At 46.1% G+C, this 17,250-nt stretch overlaps 1 protein-coding gene across 1 annotated transcript in view; it reads left to right on the forward strand.

Annotated features, from left to right (window-relative positions):
- Positions 1-16,336, forward strand: part of LOC110493484 (uncharacterized) — a 39,141-nt gene extending 22,805 nt beyond the window's left edge. The window contains exons 3-4 of the mRNA XM_036949413.2: positions 13,625-13,682; positions 14,867-16,336. Of these exons, the coding sequence (XP_036805308.2) occupies positions 13,625-13,682; positions 14,867-14,885 (77 nt within the window). The 3' untranslated portion in view covers positions 14,886-16,336. The remainder of the gene's footprint in view (positions 1-13,624; positions 13,683-14,866) is intronic.
- Positions 16,337-17,250: the final 914 nt, after the last annotated feature.

The following is a 17,250-nucleotide window of genomic DNA, read 5'->3' on the forward strand; positions in this document are numbered from 1 at the left end:
TAAATTAGCCGCGTCATTGTATAAACCGCCAGGTTCAAAGAGTGGGAATAAAGTAGCGGCTTATAGTCCAGCAATTACGGTAAGTGTTTTCTGTCTTTAAAGCGTTTCTTTGGTAGATTACACAAAACTGGCCCTTTAGACCCCAGCTTTAGACCATTGCTGTGATTAGAGGTCGCCTGATTAATCGGAATGGCCGATTAATTAGGGACGATTTCAAGTTTCCATAACAATCGGAAATCTGTATTTTTGGACACCGATTTGGCAGATTTAAAAAATATATATATATATATTACACCTTTATACACCTTTATACACCTTTATTTAATCTTTGTTTAACTATGCAAATCAGTTAAGAACACATTCAAGAACACAGGAATGGTGGCTTAACTGCCTTGTTCAGGGGCAGAACGACAGATTTTCACCTTGTCAGCTCGGGGGATCCAATATTGCAACCTTACAGTTAACTAGTCCAACGCTATAACCACCTGTCTCTTATTGCACTCCACAAGGAGACTGCCTGTTATGCGAATGCAGTAAGCCAAGGTAAGTTGCTAGCTAGCATTAAACTTATCTTGTAAAAAACAATCAATCAATCATAATCACTAGTTAACTACACATGGTTGATGATATTACTAGTTTATCTAGCGTGTCCTGCGTTGCATATAATCTGACTGAGCGTTCAAGCATACAAGTATCTGACTGAGCGGTGGTAGGCAGCAGCAGGCTCGTAAGCATTCATTCAAACAGCACTATCGTGCGTTTTGCCAGCAGCTCTTCATTGTGCGTCAAGCATTGCGCTGTTTATGACTTCAAGCCTATCAACTCCCGAGATGAGGCTGGTGTAATCGATGTGAAATGGTTAGCTAGTTAGTGGGGTGCGCACTAATAGTGTTTCAAACGTCACTCGCTCTGAGACTTGGAGTGGTTCTTCCCCTTGCTCTGCATGGTTAACGCTGCTTCGAGGGTGGCTGTTGTCGTTGTGTTCCTGGTTCGAGCCCCGCGAGGAGAGGTACGGAAGCTACTGTTACACTGGCAATACTAAAGTGCCTATAAGAACATCCAATAGTCAAAGGTTAACGAAATACAAATGGTATAGAGAGAAATATTCCTATAATTCCTATATTAACTACAACCTAAAACGTCTTACCTGGGAATATTGAAGATTCATGTTAAAAGGAACCACCAGCTTTCATATGTTCTCATGTTCTGAGCAAGGAACTTAAACGTTAGCTTTCTTACATGGCACATATTGCACTTTTACTTTCTTCTCCAACACTTTGTTTTTGCATTATTTAAAACAAATTGAACATGTTTCATTATTTATTTGAGGCTACATTGATTTTATTGATGTATTATATTAAGTTAAAATAAGTGTTCATTCAGTATTGTTGTAATTGTCATTATTACAAACAAATTTTTTAAAATCGGCCGATTAATCGGTGTCGGCTTTTTTTTTTTGGTCCTCCAATAATCGGTATCAGTATCGGCGTTGAAAAATCATTATCGGTCTAGCTGTGATTGCCTATTATTCCCATATGAAATAGAACAAAAGCTTTAGATTGAAGGGAAATACAGCGATGCAACAGCTACTGAAGAACTGCATGAGATAGAGAGGGCAAAATAAGAGTGTAAATAATTTACCTCCTTAGGAAGTGGATAACCAAGGTATTGAGTTGAGACTGCGTGTGTCACGCCCTGACCGTAGAGAGCTTTTTATGTCTCTATTTTTGGTTTGGTCAGGGTGTGATTTGGGTGGGCATTCTATGTTCATGTTTCTATGTTTTCTATTTCTTTGTGTTCGGCCAGGTATGGTTCTCAATCAGGGACAGCTGTCTATCGTTGTCTCTAATTGGGAATCATACTTAGGTAGCTTTTTTTCCCTGTGTGGGAACTTGTTTTTTCTGTGTGGGAACTTGTTCTTCGTTTGTGTGCAGATAGTTTGCACAAGGAAGCAGTTCGGTCGTTGTTTTCGTTATTGTTTTGTTTTGTCTAAAGTTTCACTTCAGTAATAAATATTATGTGGAACTCAAGGAACGCTGCGCCTTGGTCTCATCCTTCTTCATACGACGACCGTTACAGCGTGTGTGTGTGTGTGTGTGTGTGTGCGTGATTTGTGGAGAGAAACTCATTAAAGTTAGACCCTGGGCACTAGAATAAACAGTGGTAGAGTGGTGCATTGTGGGATGCTCGGAGGCTAACGTTGGGGTAACACTGTCGTCAACAGTGGGGAGAGGTTGCCAATAACGTGGTCCCTTCCTTGTTTATAATTTATCACCAATGAGAGGTTACCGTGGGCTACTGTGTCTGTCGCCGAAACTAGGACAACAGCAGTTTATCTTACAAATGTACGCTTCAATATTTAATTTGCCTTTTGAGAGTCATTTCTGAAACATGCCTCTGTACAACTAAGAAGGAAGTGACCATTTTTGAATACAGGGTCGTATTCCTTACGGCACTCAACGAAAACGTTCTGAGACGGAAAACAAAAAAAGAGCATTTCTTATTGGATTCTTAACGAGCATTCTTAATGAGCATTACTTATAAGTCCAAGCAGACCCTCCCCGTGTTAGTCTGTTTTCGTCCGTGTGGTGCCTAATGAATACAACCCAGAGTGACCATGAAGTGACCATCTTTGAATGCACAGGGTTATAGCCTATATTAAGCCATGAAATGAGGCAACAGATTAGCACAATTAGTTGATGCTGAGACAGTAATACAACTACATTGGAATCTGTGAGCTCCCTCTGACACCCGACACTTAGTTATATTTTTAACAATTTCATTTATTCCAAATAAATTAGAGGTTCTTCTCCACCCGAGTGGAGTGGAAGGAGTACTGTTTACTGTGTGTGTTTATTTCCCCCTACTACCCCCCCCCCCCCAGCATACTGCAAAGATTCAACATTCATATGATCACTGTAAAAATAGGTCCTAAACTGTAATCCGCACGAAATGGCGTCTGCACCATGAGTGTGTGTGTCAGTGTGTGTGTGTCTATTGATGTCTCTGTGTCTCAGTCTGTCTCTTGATTGGAGGCAGTGATAAGTAGAACTGAGATCAGAGGAGCAGCAGAACTGAAGAGAGGCAGGTACCATACACACACACACACACACACACACACACACACACACACACACACACACACACACACACACACACACACACACACACACACACACACACACACACACACACACACACAGTTCCAGGCATGGTCAACCTCATTAGCCAGCTCCACTCTGGTGAGTTCCACGCTCCAATCACCCACAGTCAAGCTTCCGCAGCACAGACTGTGTGTGTGTGTGTGTGTGTGTGTGTGTGTGTGTGTGTGTGTGTGTGTGTGTGTGTGTGTGTGTGTGTGTGTGTGTGTGTGTGTACAGTCGGATACTGAGTCCTGGGCTTAGCAGCAGACAGCCGACAGGTCCTTAAGAAACCAAACTGTGGAATTCACTATCATTCAGCTCTTCTGTCACACAACTGAACTGTGCTACGGTGTAAAGATAACATCTTTACTGTATGCTGTAACACAATCTATCTTACATTACTAACATATACATTACATACAGAACAGTAGATGTCATGTTTAGCATTCTCATCCTCATCCTATGAGTACTAACCTGAAACAACACCACTGCTGGAGAGTGAGACAGAGAGAGACAGAGAGAGGGGAGAGAGACAGAGAGAGACAGAGGGGGAGAGAGACAGAGAGGGGGGAGAGAGAGAGAGAGAGACAGAGGGGGAGAGAGAGAGAGAGAGACAGAGGGGGAGAGAGAGAGAGACAGAGGGAGAGAGAGAGAGACAGAGGGGGAGAGAGAGAGAGAGAGAAAGAGGGGGAGAGAGAGAGAGACAGAGGGAGAGAGAGAGAGACAGAGGGGGAGAGAGAGAGAGACAGAGGGAGAGAGAGAGAGAGAGAGAGAGAGAGAGAGACAGAGAGAGGGGAGAGAGACAGAGGGGGAGAGAGAGAGAGACAGAGGGGGAGAGAGAGAGAGACAGAGGGAGAGAGAGAGAGAGACAGAGGGGGAGAGAGACAGAGAGGGGGGAGAGAGAGAGAGAGAGATAGAGGGGGAGAGAGAGAGAGAGAGAGACAGAGGGGGAGAGAGACAGAGAGAGGGGGGGGAGAGAGAGAGAGACAGAGGGGGAGAGAGACAGAGAGGGGGGAGAGAGAGAGACAGAGGGGGAGAGAGAGACAGAGAGACAGAGGGGGAGAGAGACAGAGATCGGGGAGAGAGAGAGAGAGAGACAGAGGGGGAGAGAGAGAGAGAGAGACAGAGGGGGAGAGAGACAGAGAGAGGGGGGAGAGAGAGAGAGAGAGACAGAGGGGGAGAGAGATAGAGAGGGGGGAGAGAGAGAGAGAGAGACAGAAGGGGAGAGAGAGAGAGAGACAGAGGGGGAGAGAGACAGAGAGGGGGGAGAGAGAGAGAGAGAGACAGAGGGGGAGAGAGAGAGAGACAGAGGGGGAGAGAGACAGAGAGGGGGGAGAGAGAGAGAGAGAGACATAGGGGGAGAGAGAGAGAGAGAGACAGAGGGGGAGAGAGACAGAGAGAGGGGGGGGAGAGAGAGAGAGACAGAGAGGGGGGAGAGAGAGAGACAGACAGAGGGGGAGAGAGACAGAGAGGGGGGAGAGAGAGAGAGAGAGATAGAGGGGGAGAGAGAGAGAGAGAGAGACAGAGGGGGAGAGAGACAGAGAGAGGGGGGGAGAGAGAGAGAGACAGAGGGGGAGAGAGACAGAGAGGGGGGAGAGAGAGAGAGAGACAGAGGGGGAGAGAGAGACAGAGAGACAGAGGGGGAGAGAGACAGAGAGGGGGGAGAGAGAGAGAGAGAGACAGAGGGGGAGAGAGAGAGAGAGAGACAGAGGGGGAGAGAGACAGAGAGAGACAGAGGGGGAGAGAGACAGAGGGGGAGAGAGACAGAGAGAGACAGAGGGGGAGAGCGACAGAGAGAGACAGAGGGGGAGAGAGAGAGAGAGAGACAGAGGGGGAGAGAGACAGAGAGGGGGGAGAGAGAGAGAGAGAGAGACAGAGGGGGAGAGAGAGAGAGAGACAGAGGGGGAGAGAGACAGAGAGGGGGGAGAGAGAGAGAGAGAGATAGAGGGGGAGAGAGAGAGAGACAGAGAGAGGGGGGGAGAGAGACAGAGAGAGGGGGGGAGAGAGAGAGAGACAGAGGGGGAGAGAGACAGAGAGGGGGGAGAGAGAGAGAGAGACAGAGGGGGAGAGAGAGACAGAGGGGGAGAGAGACAGAGAGGGGGGAGAGAGAGAGAGAGACAGAGGGGGAGAGAGAGAGAGAGAGACAGAGGGGGAGAGAGACAGAGAGAGGGGGGAGAGAGCGAGAGAGAGACAGAGGGGGAGAGAGATAGAGAGGGGGGAGAGAGAGAGAGAGAGACAGAGGGGGAGAGAGACAGAGAGGGGAGAGAGAGAGAGAGAGACAGAGGGGGAGAGAGAGAGAGAGAGACAGAGGGGGAGAGAGACAGAGAGGGGGGGGAGAGAGAGAGAAAGACATAGGGGGAGAGAGACAGAGAGGGGGGAGAGAGAGAGAGAGAGACAGAGGGGGAGAGAGAGAGAGAGAGACAGAGGGGGAGAGAGAGAGAGACAGAGGTAGAGAGAGAGAGACAGAGGGGGAGAGAGAGAGACAGAGGGGGAGAGAGAGAGAGACAGAGTGAGAGAGAGAGAGACAGAGGGGGAGAGAGAGAGAGACAGAGGGAGAGAGAGAGAGAGAGAGAGAGAGACAGAGAGAGGGAGAGAGACAGAGGGGGAGAGAGAGAGAGACAGAGGGGGAGAGAGAGAGAGAGACAGAGGGAGAGAGAGAGAGAGAGACAGTGAGAGGGTAGAGAGACAGAGAGAGACAGAGGGGGAGAGAGACAGAGAGGGGGGAGAGAGAGAGAGAGAGACAGAGGGGGAGAGAGAGAGAGAGAGACAGAGGGGGAGAGAGACAGAGAGAGACAGAGGGGGAGAGAGACAGAGAGAGACAGAGGGGGAGAGAGACAGAGGGGGAGAGAGACAGAGAGAGACAGAGGGGGAGAGAGACAGAGAGAGACAGAGGGGGAGAGAGAGAGAGAGAGACAGAGGGGGAGAGAGACAGAGAGGGGGGAGAGAGAGAGAGAGAGACAGAGGGGGAGAGAGAGAGAGAGACAGAGGGGGAGAGAGACAGAGAGGGGGGAGAGAGAGAGAGAGAGATAGAGGGGGAGAGAGAGAGAGAGAGACAGAGGGGGAGAGAGACAGAGAGAGGGGGGGGAGAGAGAGAGAGACAGAGGGGGAGAGAGACAGAGAGGGGGAGAGAGAGAGAGAGACAGAGGGGGAGAGAGAGACAGAGAGACAGAGGGGGAGAGAGACAGAGATGGGGGAGAGAGAGAGAGAGAGACAGAGGGGGAGAGAGAGAGAGAGAGACAGAGGGGGAGAGAGACAGAGAGAGGGGGGAGAGAGAGAGAGAGACAGAGGGGGAGAGAGATAGAGAGGGGGGAGAGAGAGAGAGAGAGACAGAGGGGGAGAGAGAGAGAGAGACAGAGGGGGAGAGAGACAGAGAGGGGGGAGAGAGAGAGAGAGAGACAGAGGGGGAGAGAGAGAGAGAGAGACAGAGGGGGAGAGAGAGAGAGACAGAGGGGGAGAGAGAGAGAGAGACAGAGGGAGAGAGAGAGAGAGACAGAGAGGGGGGAGAGAGAGAGAGAGAGACATAGGGGGAGAGAGAGAGACAGAGGGAGAGAGAGAGAGAGACAGAGAGGGGGGAGAGAGAGAGAGAGAGACATAGGGGGAGAGAGAGAGAGAGAGACAGAGGGGGAGAGAGACAGAGAGAGGGGGGGGAGAGAGAGAGACAGAGAGGGGGGAGAGAGAGAGAGACAGACAGAGGGGGAGAGAGACAGAGAGAGGGGAGAGAGACAGAGAGAGACAGAGAGGGGGAGAGAGAGAGACAGAGAGAGGGGAGAGAGACAGAGAGAGGGGAGAGAGACAGAGAGGGGGGAGAGAGAGACAGAGAGAGGGGAGAGAGACAGAGAGGGGAGAGAGACAGAGAGAGGGGAGAGAGACAGAGAGAGGGGAGAGAGACAGAGAGAGGGGAGAGAGACAGAGAGGGGAGAGAGACAGAGAGAGGGGAGAGAGACAGAGAGAGACAGAGAGGGGGGAGAGAGAGAGAGAGACAGAGAGAGGGGAGAGAGACAGAGAGAGGGGAGAGAGACAGAGAGGGGGGAGAGAGACAGAGAGAGGGGAGAGAGACAGAGAGGGGAGAGAGACAGAGAGAGGGGAGAGAGACAGAGAGAGGGGAGAGAGACAGAGAGGGGGGAGAGAGAGAGAGAGACAGAGAGAGGGGAGAGAGACAGAGAGAGGGGGAGAGAGAGAGAGACAGAGCGAGGGGAGAGAGACAGAGAGAGGGGAGAGAGCGAGAGAGACAGAAGGGGGGGGAGAGAGAGAGAGAGAGAGACAGAGGGGGAGAGAGACAGATAGAGGGGGGAGAGAGAGAGAGAGAGACAGAGACAGAGGCGGAGAGAGACAGAGAGAGGGGGAGAGAGACAGACAGAGAGACAGACAGACAGACAGACAGACAGAGAGAGAGGGTTGGATTGCTATTCCACAACGTTATGTAAAGGAGATAATTCTAGCTTCCTGGAATCACTCTCTCATTCTCATCTGCAAATGTAACACATTTGGATGCCCTGAACAATACATACAGTACCCTACAGTACAGTACATAGATGCAGTGCAGTGAGTGCATAGTTGCAGATGCATTTCTCCTATACAATGCCCCAAGGCATCGGTGTTCTTTTTCAGCTCGTACTCCTTTTCCCCTGGTAATGTAGCTGGACAGTTCATGTACTGTAAAGGTTACATTATAACCTATATTCAGCCTAGTGATGCTGTAGTGACATTTTAGTCATGGTAAATGTTCAGCAGTTGGTAGAGCGTGACCCTTGTAGCGCCAGGGTAGTGGGTTCAATTCCCGGAACACCCATACTTAAAATGTATCCAGGCATGACTAAGTCGTCTAGTAACGTGTGTAACTGTGTCTGCCTAAGGGGCAGACTGACAGACAGACTGACCGCTAGCTAAGTGGAAGGTCACTGATCTACAGTGCATCTCAACATGCCTTCCTCTCAGCCGTGCCCCTAAATAATTAATAAAGCCAATTTTTAGGAGATCTGAGGTTCAGAAATGACCTTGCGTTGATCTGGTTCACTTGTTTATTTGGATCCCCATTGGCTCTTGCAGAAACAGATGCTACTCTCCCAGGGTCCACAAAGAAACACAAAACAGGACAAGTAGCAGAACACTGATACACTGATTTTAAAAGACAATGATATACAAACAATACAACAACAAAAAATATTACAGTCAATATAACGAAGCAGCCAATGTGTGTGTTAGAGTGTTTCACGGTCCCCAGTAGTTCCATGAGATGTTGTTTAACCCCTGTAATTCTAAGCCGCTGGGGGGAGGGGGAGTTCTGAGCTGACATATGGAATTGTTTTAATGAGGTCATACCATGGATCATTTAGCTATTTGATTTCGAATTTTAGGACCCTGTTAGGTATCACTCAAATATATACAATTATTATTTGATCAAATGTCGAATTTGGCCTTTACTACTGTAGCCCATAGAAACGCATTGATTAACACATTCAGAAATGGCAGAAAAAGACAGTCAAAAAATGAATGACAAGAAATAACATTCTGAAGTGTCTGTCCTGTATCTAGGAGATGTAAGAAAGCTCGGGATTTAACCTCTTTTTTGGGGGGGGGGGGGGTAGGCACAAAGCTACCTCTATACTTCCAAATGGTATGGGTTACATTCAGACCAGTCCTGTGACACTGTGGGGGTCGTAGAGCAAAACGGAGAACACTGTCATGTTCGTGAGAATCGGTTTCGGATGTTACAAACATAAGTTGGCACATCGACAGTACTGACTTCAGACGAGTCCCGTGACACGTGTGGGGGGCCGTTGAGCAGAATGGACGCTACAGACGTATTCGAGATGCGGCCCGTGCAAAAATGATATCTCTAGTTTAAACTGAAGGATTTTGATGGAGATTTTTTGTATTATGTTACTTAGATTGACACACCGGTGAGTAGTTGGAGATGGAAGGGAGTTCCATGTGATCATGGCTCTGTATAAAATGTGCCGTGAATTCGTTTTGGATTTAGGGACTGTGAAGAGACCCCTGGTGGCATGTCTTTAAAAAATAAAAAATATTGAACCTTTATTTAACCAGGTAGGCTAGTTGAGAACAAGTTCTCATTTACAACTGCGACCTGACCAAGGTAAAGCAAAGCAGTGTGACAGAAACAACAACACAGAGTTACACATGTCATAAACAAGCGTACAGTCAATAAACAATAGGGAAAAAAATAAAGTCTATATACTGTGTGTACAAATGGCTTTGGGAGGTATGGAAATAAATAGGCCATAGTAGCAAAGTAATTACTATTTAGAAGATTAACACTGGAGTGATAGATGAGCAGATGATAATGAGCAGATGATGGTGTGTAAGTAGTGATACTGGTGTGCAAAAGAGCAGCAAAGTAAATAAAAACACTATGGGGATGAGGTAGGTAGATTGGGTGGGCTATTTACAGATGGACTATGTACAGCGGCATCGATCGGTTAGCTGCTCAGATAGCTGATGTTTAAAGTTAGTGAGGGAAATGTAAGTCTTCAGCTTCAGCGATTTTTGTGATTCGTTCCAGTCACTGGCAGCAGAGAACTGTAAGGAAAGGAGGCCAAAGGAGGTGTTGGCTTTGGGGATGACCAGTGAGAAATACCTGCTGGAGCATGTGCGACTTGTAGCGTACAGGTTGCAGTGGTGGGTAGTATATGGGGCTTTGGTGACAAAACGGATGGCACTGTGATAGACTGCATCCACTTTGTTGAGTAGAGTGTTGGGGGCTATTTTGTAAATGACATCGCAGAAGTCGAGGATCGGTAGGATAGTCAGTTTTACGAGGAGTTTAACTTCCTCAACTTGACCATGATAACTGACCGTCCAGTGTCATACCTAGGAGTTTAACTTCCTCAACTTGACCATGATAACTGACTGTCTGGTGTTATACCGAGGAGTTTAACTTCCTCAACGTGACCATGATAACTGACCGTCCAGTGTTATACCTAGGAGTTTAACTTCCTCAACTTGACCATGAAAACTGACCATCCAGTGTTATACCTAGGAGTTTAACTTCCTCAACTTGACCATGATAACTGACAGTCCAGTGTCATACCTAGGAGTTTAACTTCCTCAACTTGACCATGATAACTGACTGTCTGGTGTTATACCTAGGAGTATAACTTCCTCAACTTGACCATGATAACTGACTGTCTGGTGTTATACAGAGGAGTTTAACTTCCTCAACGTGACCATGATAACTGACTGTCTGGTGTTATACAGAGGAGTTTAACTTCCTCAACGTGACCATGATAACTGACTGTCTGGTGTTATACAGAGGAGTTTAACTTCCTCAACGTGACCATGATAACTGACTGTCTGGTGTTATACCTAGGAGAATAACTTCCTCAACTTGACCATGATAACTGACCATCCAGTGTTATACCTAGGAGTATAACTTCCTCAACTTGACCATGATATCTGACTGTCCAGTGTCATACCTAGGAGTTTAACTCCCTCTACTTGACCATGATAACTGACTGTCCAGTGTCATACCTAGGAGTTTAACTCCCTCTACTTGACCATGATAACTGACTGTCCAGTGTCATACCTAGGAGTTTAACTCCCTCAACGTGACCATGATAACTGACTGTCCAGTGTCATACCTAGGAGTTTAACTCCCTCAACGTGACCATGATAACTGACCGTCTGGTGTTATACCTAGGAGTTTAACTTCCTCAACTTGACCATGATAACTGACCGTCCAGTGTCATACCTAGGAGTTTAACTTCCTCAACTTGACCATGATAACTGACCGTCCAGTGTCATACCTAGGAGTTTAACTCCCTCTACTTGCTCAGTGGCCACACCCTTTATACACGACTCCAGTTGAGTTTTAGGTCTTAGAGAATGTTTTGAAATACAATGTATTTAAGACCAGTTTATTATTAATCACCCATTCAGATTCAGAGGCTTTTCCCGTTGTGTTTTATGTCATTTGGTATTGTATTTTCTTTCCTATATAGTTTAGTCCCAAAAAATCTCAATTGACAGTATGTCAACCAATCAATCGGCTGAGCAGCCTGACTTGTTTGCCGCCTCTTGTGCATCATTTCTGGAGCGATAGAAAGGACCGAAGGGGTTGACTGGGTCCACATGGAAGAGTTGATGTGTTTTCTGCTTTGATTTAGACATAAATTATATCTCGATTACACATTTTGATAATACACAGGTAGTTTGCAGCCAAGGGTAGGATTGGTCAATCTATACATGTGATAACTTCCTTGAGTTCCTAAACACTGAGGGACAGTTTTCTAAACACAGATTAAGCCTAAATAATAAAAAAAACAATTTTAATATAGTGTACTTCAATGCTTTGAGTCAACGACTAAAGGCTTAATCTGGGTCTGGGAAACTATCCTTGTCCTGAGCGTCAAAGTTTTTCCTTCAAAAAAAAGGTCACATTGGCTATTGCTAATTCGGTTTTACAAAAGGGTGTTTTGCCCTTTCTCTCTTTGTACTTTAGAAGAACGATCAGTTATGTAAAGTCATAATTAGTCTTAGTCCTGAGCTGCATGGAAAGTGTTAGATCCGGGAACCGCGATGTATTAGTGGGACCAGATTTTCTGCACAGCAAATCACACAAATCTTTTTGAGGAAAAGAAAAATGAAGAGCCGTTCCGCTGAGCACAGAGGTGAAACTCTGGGGAAGTTAAGCTCCACTTTATTCTTGAATAATCACGTCAACTATTCTTTCTGTGACCCCAAATCCAATTCCGGTCAGCGGTATAAAACCCAACCCTCTGAATATCTAAATGTTCTGAGGAACTGTTCCTCGCCTTATTGTTCCGGTCAGGTTTGAATATATCTCCAATGTCATTGTGAATATTGGGAGAGTGATTCTATCAGTTCGTGATCAGTTGAATCCATTACATCAGTTCTAGTCAGTTCATACTGGAAGGGGTTTCAGCATGTTGTCAGTATCAGTTCAGTTGATGCCAAACGTTATCCAAACGTTACATCATCACCCTATCACAAGCCCGTGATTAAAACCGTACGATCACATGACCTGTGTCGCATTTCTGCTTGGGAGCTTGGGATTGGCTAATCCGTTTAAGGCTAATTGTTCCCACTCTCCTCCACATTAAGCTGTCAGCTTACAAATAGAATGACCCACCTATCACAGAACACAATGTCATCAGCAGTCTGCCTACCCTCCCTCACCTTTCTAATGTCACTATTAGCGTCTGGGTCAGACTACTGTCAGCTGCTTATACACTTAAAACGAAGTGTGTTCATGTGTGTGTGTGTGTGTGTGTGTGTGTGTGTGTGCGTGTGTGTGTGTGTGTGTGTGTGAGCGTCTAACCTTCTTCACTCATAACGCCCTGAGGCTCCTTAGTCGTGAAATAAATTCCATTCCACACACCCTGACCTCCAAAACTTGAAGGGAGTTTTCATACATGATCTCTATCCTCACACACGCACACACAGACAGACACACACAAAAACAGTTTTTGCTATTTTCTCCCTCCCGTAGATAAATTGAGGCGTGCGTGCGCGCACCTTTGATGTTAATGTGTGGACTAGCGTAGTGGAGGCTTACAGTGGGATTTTTTTTTGTAGAAGTCTACAGTCACAAGATCTTATGAATAGTTAATAGGCAATAGAAGCCAGCCCAGAGAGCTGGGGGAGAGAATGTGCTGCAAACATTATTATAGTCGCATGGGGAGGACAACAGTGGAGCAGAGAGAGAGAGTAAACTAAGAGGGATAGTTCTGTATTGTTTTGAGACATCTGTGTTTGACAGAACTACGGTGTGCTGTCAGAATCAGTGTCACATTACAATGATGTGTCCTTGTGTTAATGTCATGTATTGTAGATATCTCACATCCTGTCAAAAGGAGTACAAGAGGAAATGATGGACTGAACCCCACAGGGCCTTGTTTGTTTTCACACCTTAACCCATTGGTACCTCTCTCCTCTTTCCCCCATATCTCTCTCATTCTCTCCTCTCATCTTCCTTACTATTTGACTGTCCTCGCCTTCTCCGTGTGTTTCATACTGCTGTGTGGCTATCAGATTGTGTAAGCCTTTTTTACATTTGTGCACGCCCACACAGGGGGAATAGGGTGGAAAACTATAGCAGAACTTATCCAAATTGACAGTTACTTAGCTGAGCCTGTGAAGTCTGGCTGACGTTACAGGAGAGTGGCCTGTCTGGTGGCTGTCAACTGCAGCGCTGCAGCAGAGGGTTGAAACAGTCGAGGGGGGGGGACGCCTCAAAGCCTGTGCCCACACAGTCTGGAGTGGAGTTATCACACCAAACACACGATAGAGCGATCAAATGGAACGTTGTGATGTACCATCTATCACCATTAACTAAACAGTCACGTGCGGTATTGTCCCTCCCCTCTCCTGTTTTACTCCCCGACACAGCTGTTTCATTGTCAAAAGGGACGTTGTTTCATTTAACACCCAAACTGTAGAACTAAATGATCTGTCACTGAGCTACATCTCTTCTGTTTCTCTCTCTCTCTCTCTCTCAGCTTTGATGTCAGCTGGATGCTGTACCACCAACTGTAGAAATGTGAAACTATGGGACAGGTAAGAATCATTCAATAAGACACATTTGAACTTTTTTGTAACTTAGCAGATGCTTTAATCCAGAGCGATTTACAGTAGTGAGTACATGCATTTTCATACTTTTGACCCCTGTACTGGTCCCCCGTGGGAATCGAACCCACAACCCTGGCTTTGCGAGTGCCATGCTCTACCAACTTTGCTCCCGAGTGGCGCAAGGCACTGCATCTCAGTGCAAGAGGCGTCACTACAGTCCCTTGTTCGAATCCAGGCTGTATCATAAGGCGGCGCACAATTGGCCAAGCATTGTCCGGGTTTGGCTGGTGTAGACCGTCATTGTAAATAAGAATTAGTTCTTAAACTTGCCCGGTTAAATGAATACAAATATTTCAAAAAATATCCCTTCCTTAAACGTAGCCCTCAGCAAAACTTTACAAAGCCTGTATAAGCAGACCTGAGCCAGAGGGAATAGAAGAATTGTAACTCTAGCTGTGTCATCCTATGAGTCAAAGAGAACGCACCCGCCCAGTGTGGTAGCCTGGTCCCAGATCTGTTTGTGCTCTCTGGAATGCCAATGACCAGAAGTTGACAAGAGACCACAAACAGATGTGGAACAAGGCTACCAGTGTGGTAACTAAGGTGTACATCACATCAGTTGGCCAATCTGGATGTATAATAATCAAGCTGTGTGGCAGACAGTGAGACTGTAGTGGGTTTATAGTAATGAAGAGATAGAGGTGACCTTGCCATCTTAAATCTTGGCCCAGAGGGGAGGGAGCAGATGACTCTGTGTGTGTGTGTGTGTGTGTGTGTGTGTGTGTGTGTGTGTGTGTGTGTGTGTGTGTGTGTGTGTGTGTGTGTGTGTGTGTGTGTGTGTGTGTGTGTGTGTGTGTGTGTGTGTGTGTGTGTGTGTAGGTGGCAGTTTTAATATTGAATGATTCAGTGACAGGACATCCCCTCTCTCCTGGGGGATTGCACACCACCTTACATACACACAATCACTTCTTGATGTTTCATTCTGCCCAAAGATGGAACATACTCGTTTCCTGTTCTTTACTTTCTCAGAATTCCTCTCACCCTCTTTCTCGTATTCCCCCCTTTCTCTTTCTTGTTCTCGTTCTCTCTGCTTCTTTAGTCACATCATAACAGTAAGTATATCATTGATGCATTCAAAGTATGCCTTAAACATGTCTTCTTCTCGCTTATAGCTTCGATGCCTCTTCTTGACAACACTGCACCCCAGCTGGCACGTTTGGGGTGAGACGTACCTCCTCAACGGTGGGATAAGGAGGGTCCAACACTCCTGCTGCCCTGGCCCAAACAGACAATAGGACAACTGGACACCCCTCTCCAAGATCCTGATGGTCTGTCCCATCCGTCCTCATATACTACTATGTTTTCATTTCTACATATCTAGAGTTTGGGACAATTTGGGGGAAAACTTGGGAATGCTACTAGGACGGATGGATGGCATTCCCAAAGACTGCCACAGCTAAATGGATGAGAGTGAGACTGGATGCCGCATATGAGCTCCCTGCCAACCACCAAGACATGGCCTACCTCCCAGAGAGTGAAAGAAGCAGGGGAAGAAGTGAAAAGAAGGAGAGAAGAAGAGGACCACTCCTCTCAGCTCATCAGTCTGGGGTTCTCTCTCTCTCTCTCGCTCCCTCTCTCCTATTCCTCCCTCTGCCTCTACCCTTTCTCTCTTATTATCTCTTTATCTCTCTCTCCTATTCCTCTTTCTCCCTCTGCCTCTCCCCCTCTCTCTCTCTCTCTCTCTCTCTCTCTCTCTCTCTCTCTCCTGTTCCTCTTTCTCCCTCAGCCTCTTCCCTCTCTCTCTCTCTCTCCTGTTCCTCTTTCTCACTCAGCCACTTCCCTCTCTCTCTTAATCTCTATATCTTCCCATTCACTTCTACTTTCTTCTTCTCTTTCCTCTCTCCCCTGCTTTCTCGCTCTCTCCCACCACCCCCTTTCTCCTTCCATCCCCCCTTCTCCCCCTCTCCCTCCTCCTTCCCCCCCATCTCCAGCAGCCTCCACAGATATTCATCTTCTTCCTCTGTGTACTGAGACATTAGTAATCTAATGTTCCTCCTCTCGTCTGCAGCCACAAATCTAGATGATAAGATTATCCTATCCTCGCCCAGTCGTCATCTCAAACTTTTGTTGACCAATTTCATTAAACAGAGTGAAAAAGCTGACGTTTGTGTTAAAGGGAAAGTTCAGCGAAATTGCATATTTAGATATTTGTTTCCTCACCTTGAAAACAGTTTCTCAAATATCTAATTTTGCTGAACTATCCCTTTTTTAGAAGTTCCTAGGCAATTACCCTCCACCACCAACATGCTGTGTCTTATTACAAAACTACAAAATGGCCGCCAATGTTAGCTTGTTGGGTACCGTTGTAGTTCTAACCAGATACAGTGTTACGGTGTTAGCCTAGTTTTCTTTTTTGTCAAATCTTGCTCCCTTCCGAGCACCTATATTTCCAGCTAGGGAGGTGAGTATACATTCTCCATGTTGTTTTATACAAGAAAGGTAAAGTCAAAGTACATAGTAGTTTATTGGGATTAGTTTTCTATATAAAATATATATAATGATTATTATTTTTGACTGGTATTAGAACAATTATATGAAGATATCTATGTATACAAAATAATAAAGATTCTTCTTTATGTAAACTTTGTTTTTTGGAAAACTTATTTTGCATGATTCTACTACAACTATACATGTAATTAAGGCTGGGATTCAATCCGATCGCGGGTTGTAGGCAATGCGACAATTTCTGAATGGGCCGACATGTGCCATGTTTACTGGGAATGCAATCTCTGCGAACACTAGAACATTGCCTACAACACCCGATCGGTTTGAATCCCGGCCTTACCTTATTTTATGCAAAGATACTGTATGTTCTACGTTGTATATAGACGACTATAATATTAATGTGCGTTTGTATGAATTAGTCAAAGGTTCCACTTTGATATATAGTAAGTACACAAACAGGACTTCTCTATGGTGATTTAGATGGACTTGATCTCAACAGTCTGAAAGTCTAACAATAGTAGGTTATGGTGTCGCTCACCACCATCAACTCCCCTTGTCCCATCAGATCAGACATGGTCATTAGTGACTAGACCTTGTCCCATCAGATCAGACATGGTCATTAGTAACTAGACATTGTCCCATCAGATCAGACATGGTCATTAGTGACTAGACCTTGTCCCATCAGATCAGACATGGTCATTAGTAACTAGACATTGTCCCATCAGATCAGACATGGTCATTAGTGACTAGACCTTGTCCCATCAGATCAGACATGGTCATTAGTAACTAGACATTGTCCCATCAGATCAGACATGGTCATTAGTGACTAGACCTTGTCCCATCAGATCAGACATGGTCATTAGTAACTAGACATTGTCCCATCAGATCAGACATGGTCATTAGTAACTAGACATTGTCCCATCAGATCAGACTGGGTCATTAGTAACTAGACCTTGTCCCATCAGAACAGACTGGGTCATTAGTAACTAGACCTTGACCCATCAGATCAGACATGGTCATTAGTAACTAGACCTTGTCCCATCAGATCAGA

Source organism: Oncorhynchus mykiss, chromosome 17 (genome assembly GCF_057628025.1).
Source record: "Oncorhynchus mykiss isolate SJ-2025 chromosome 17, ASM5762802v1, whole genome shotgun sequence".
Taxonomy (NCBI): Eukaryota; Metazoa; Chordata; class Actinopteri; order Salmoniformes; family Salmonidae; genus Oncorhynchus; species Oncorhynchus mykiss.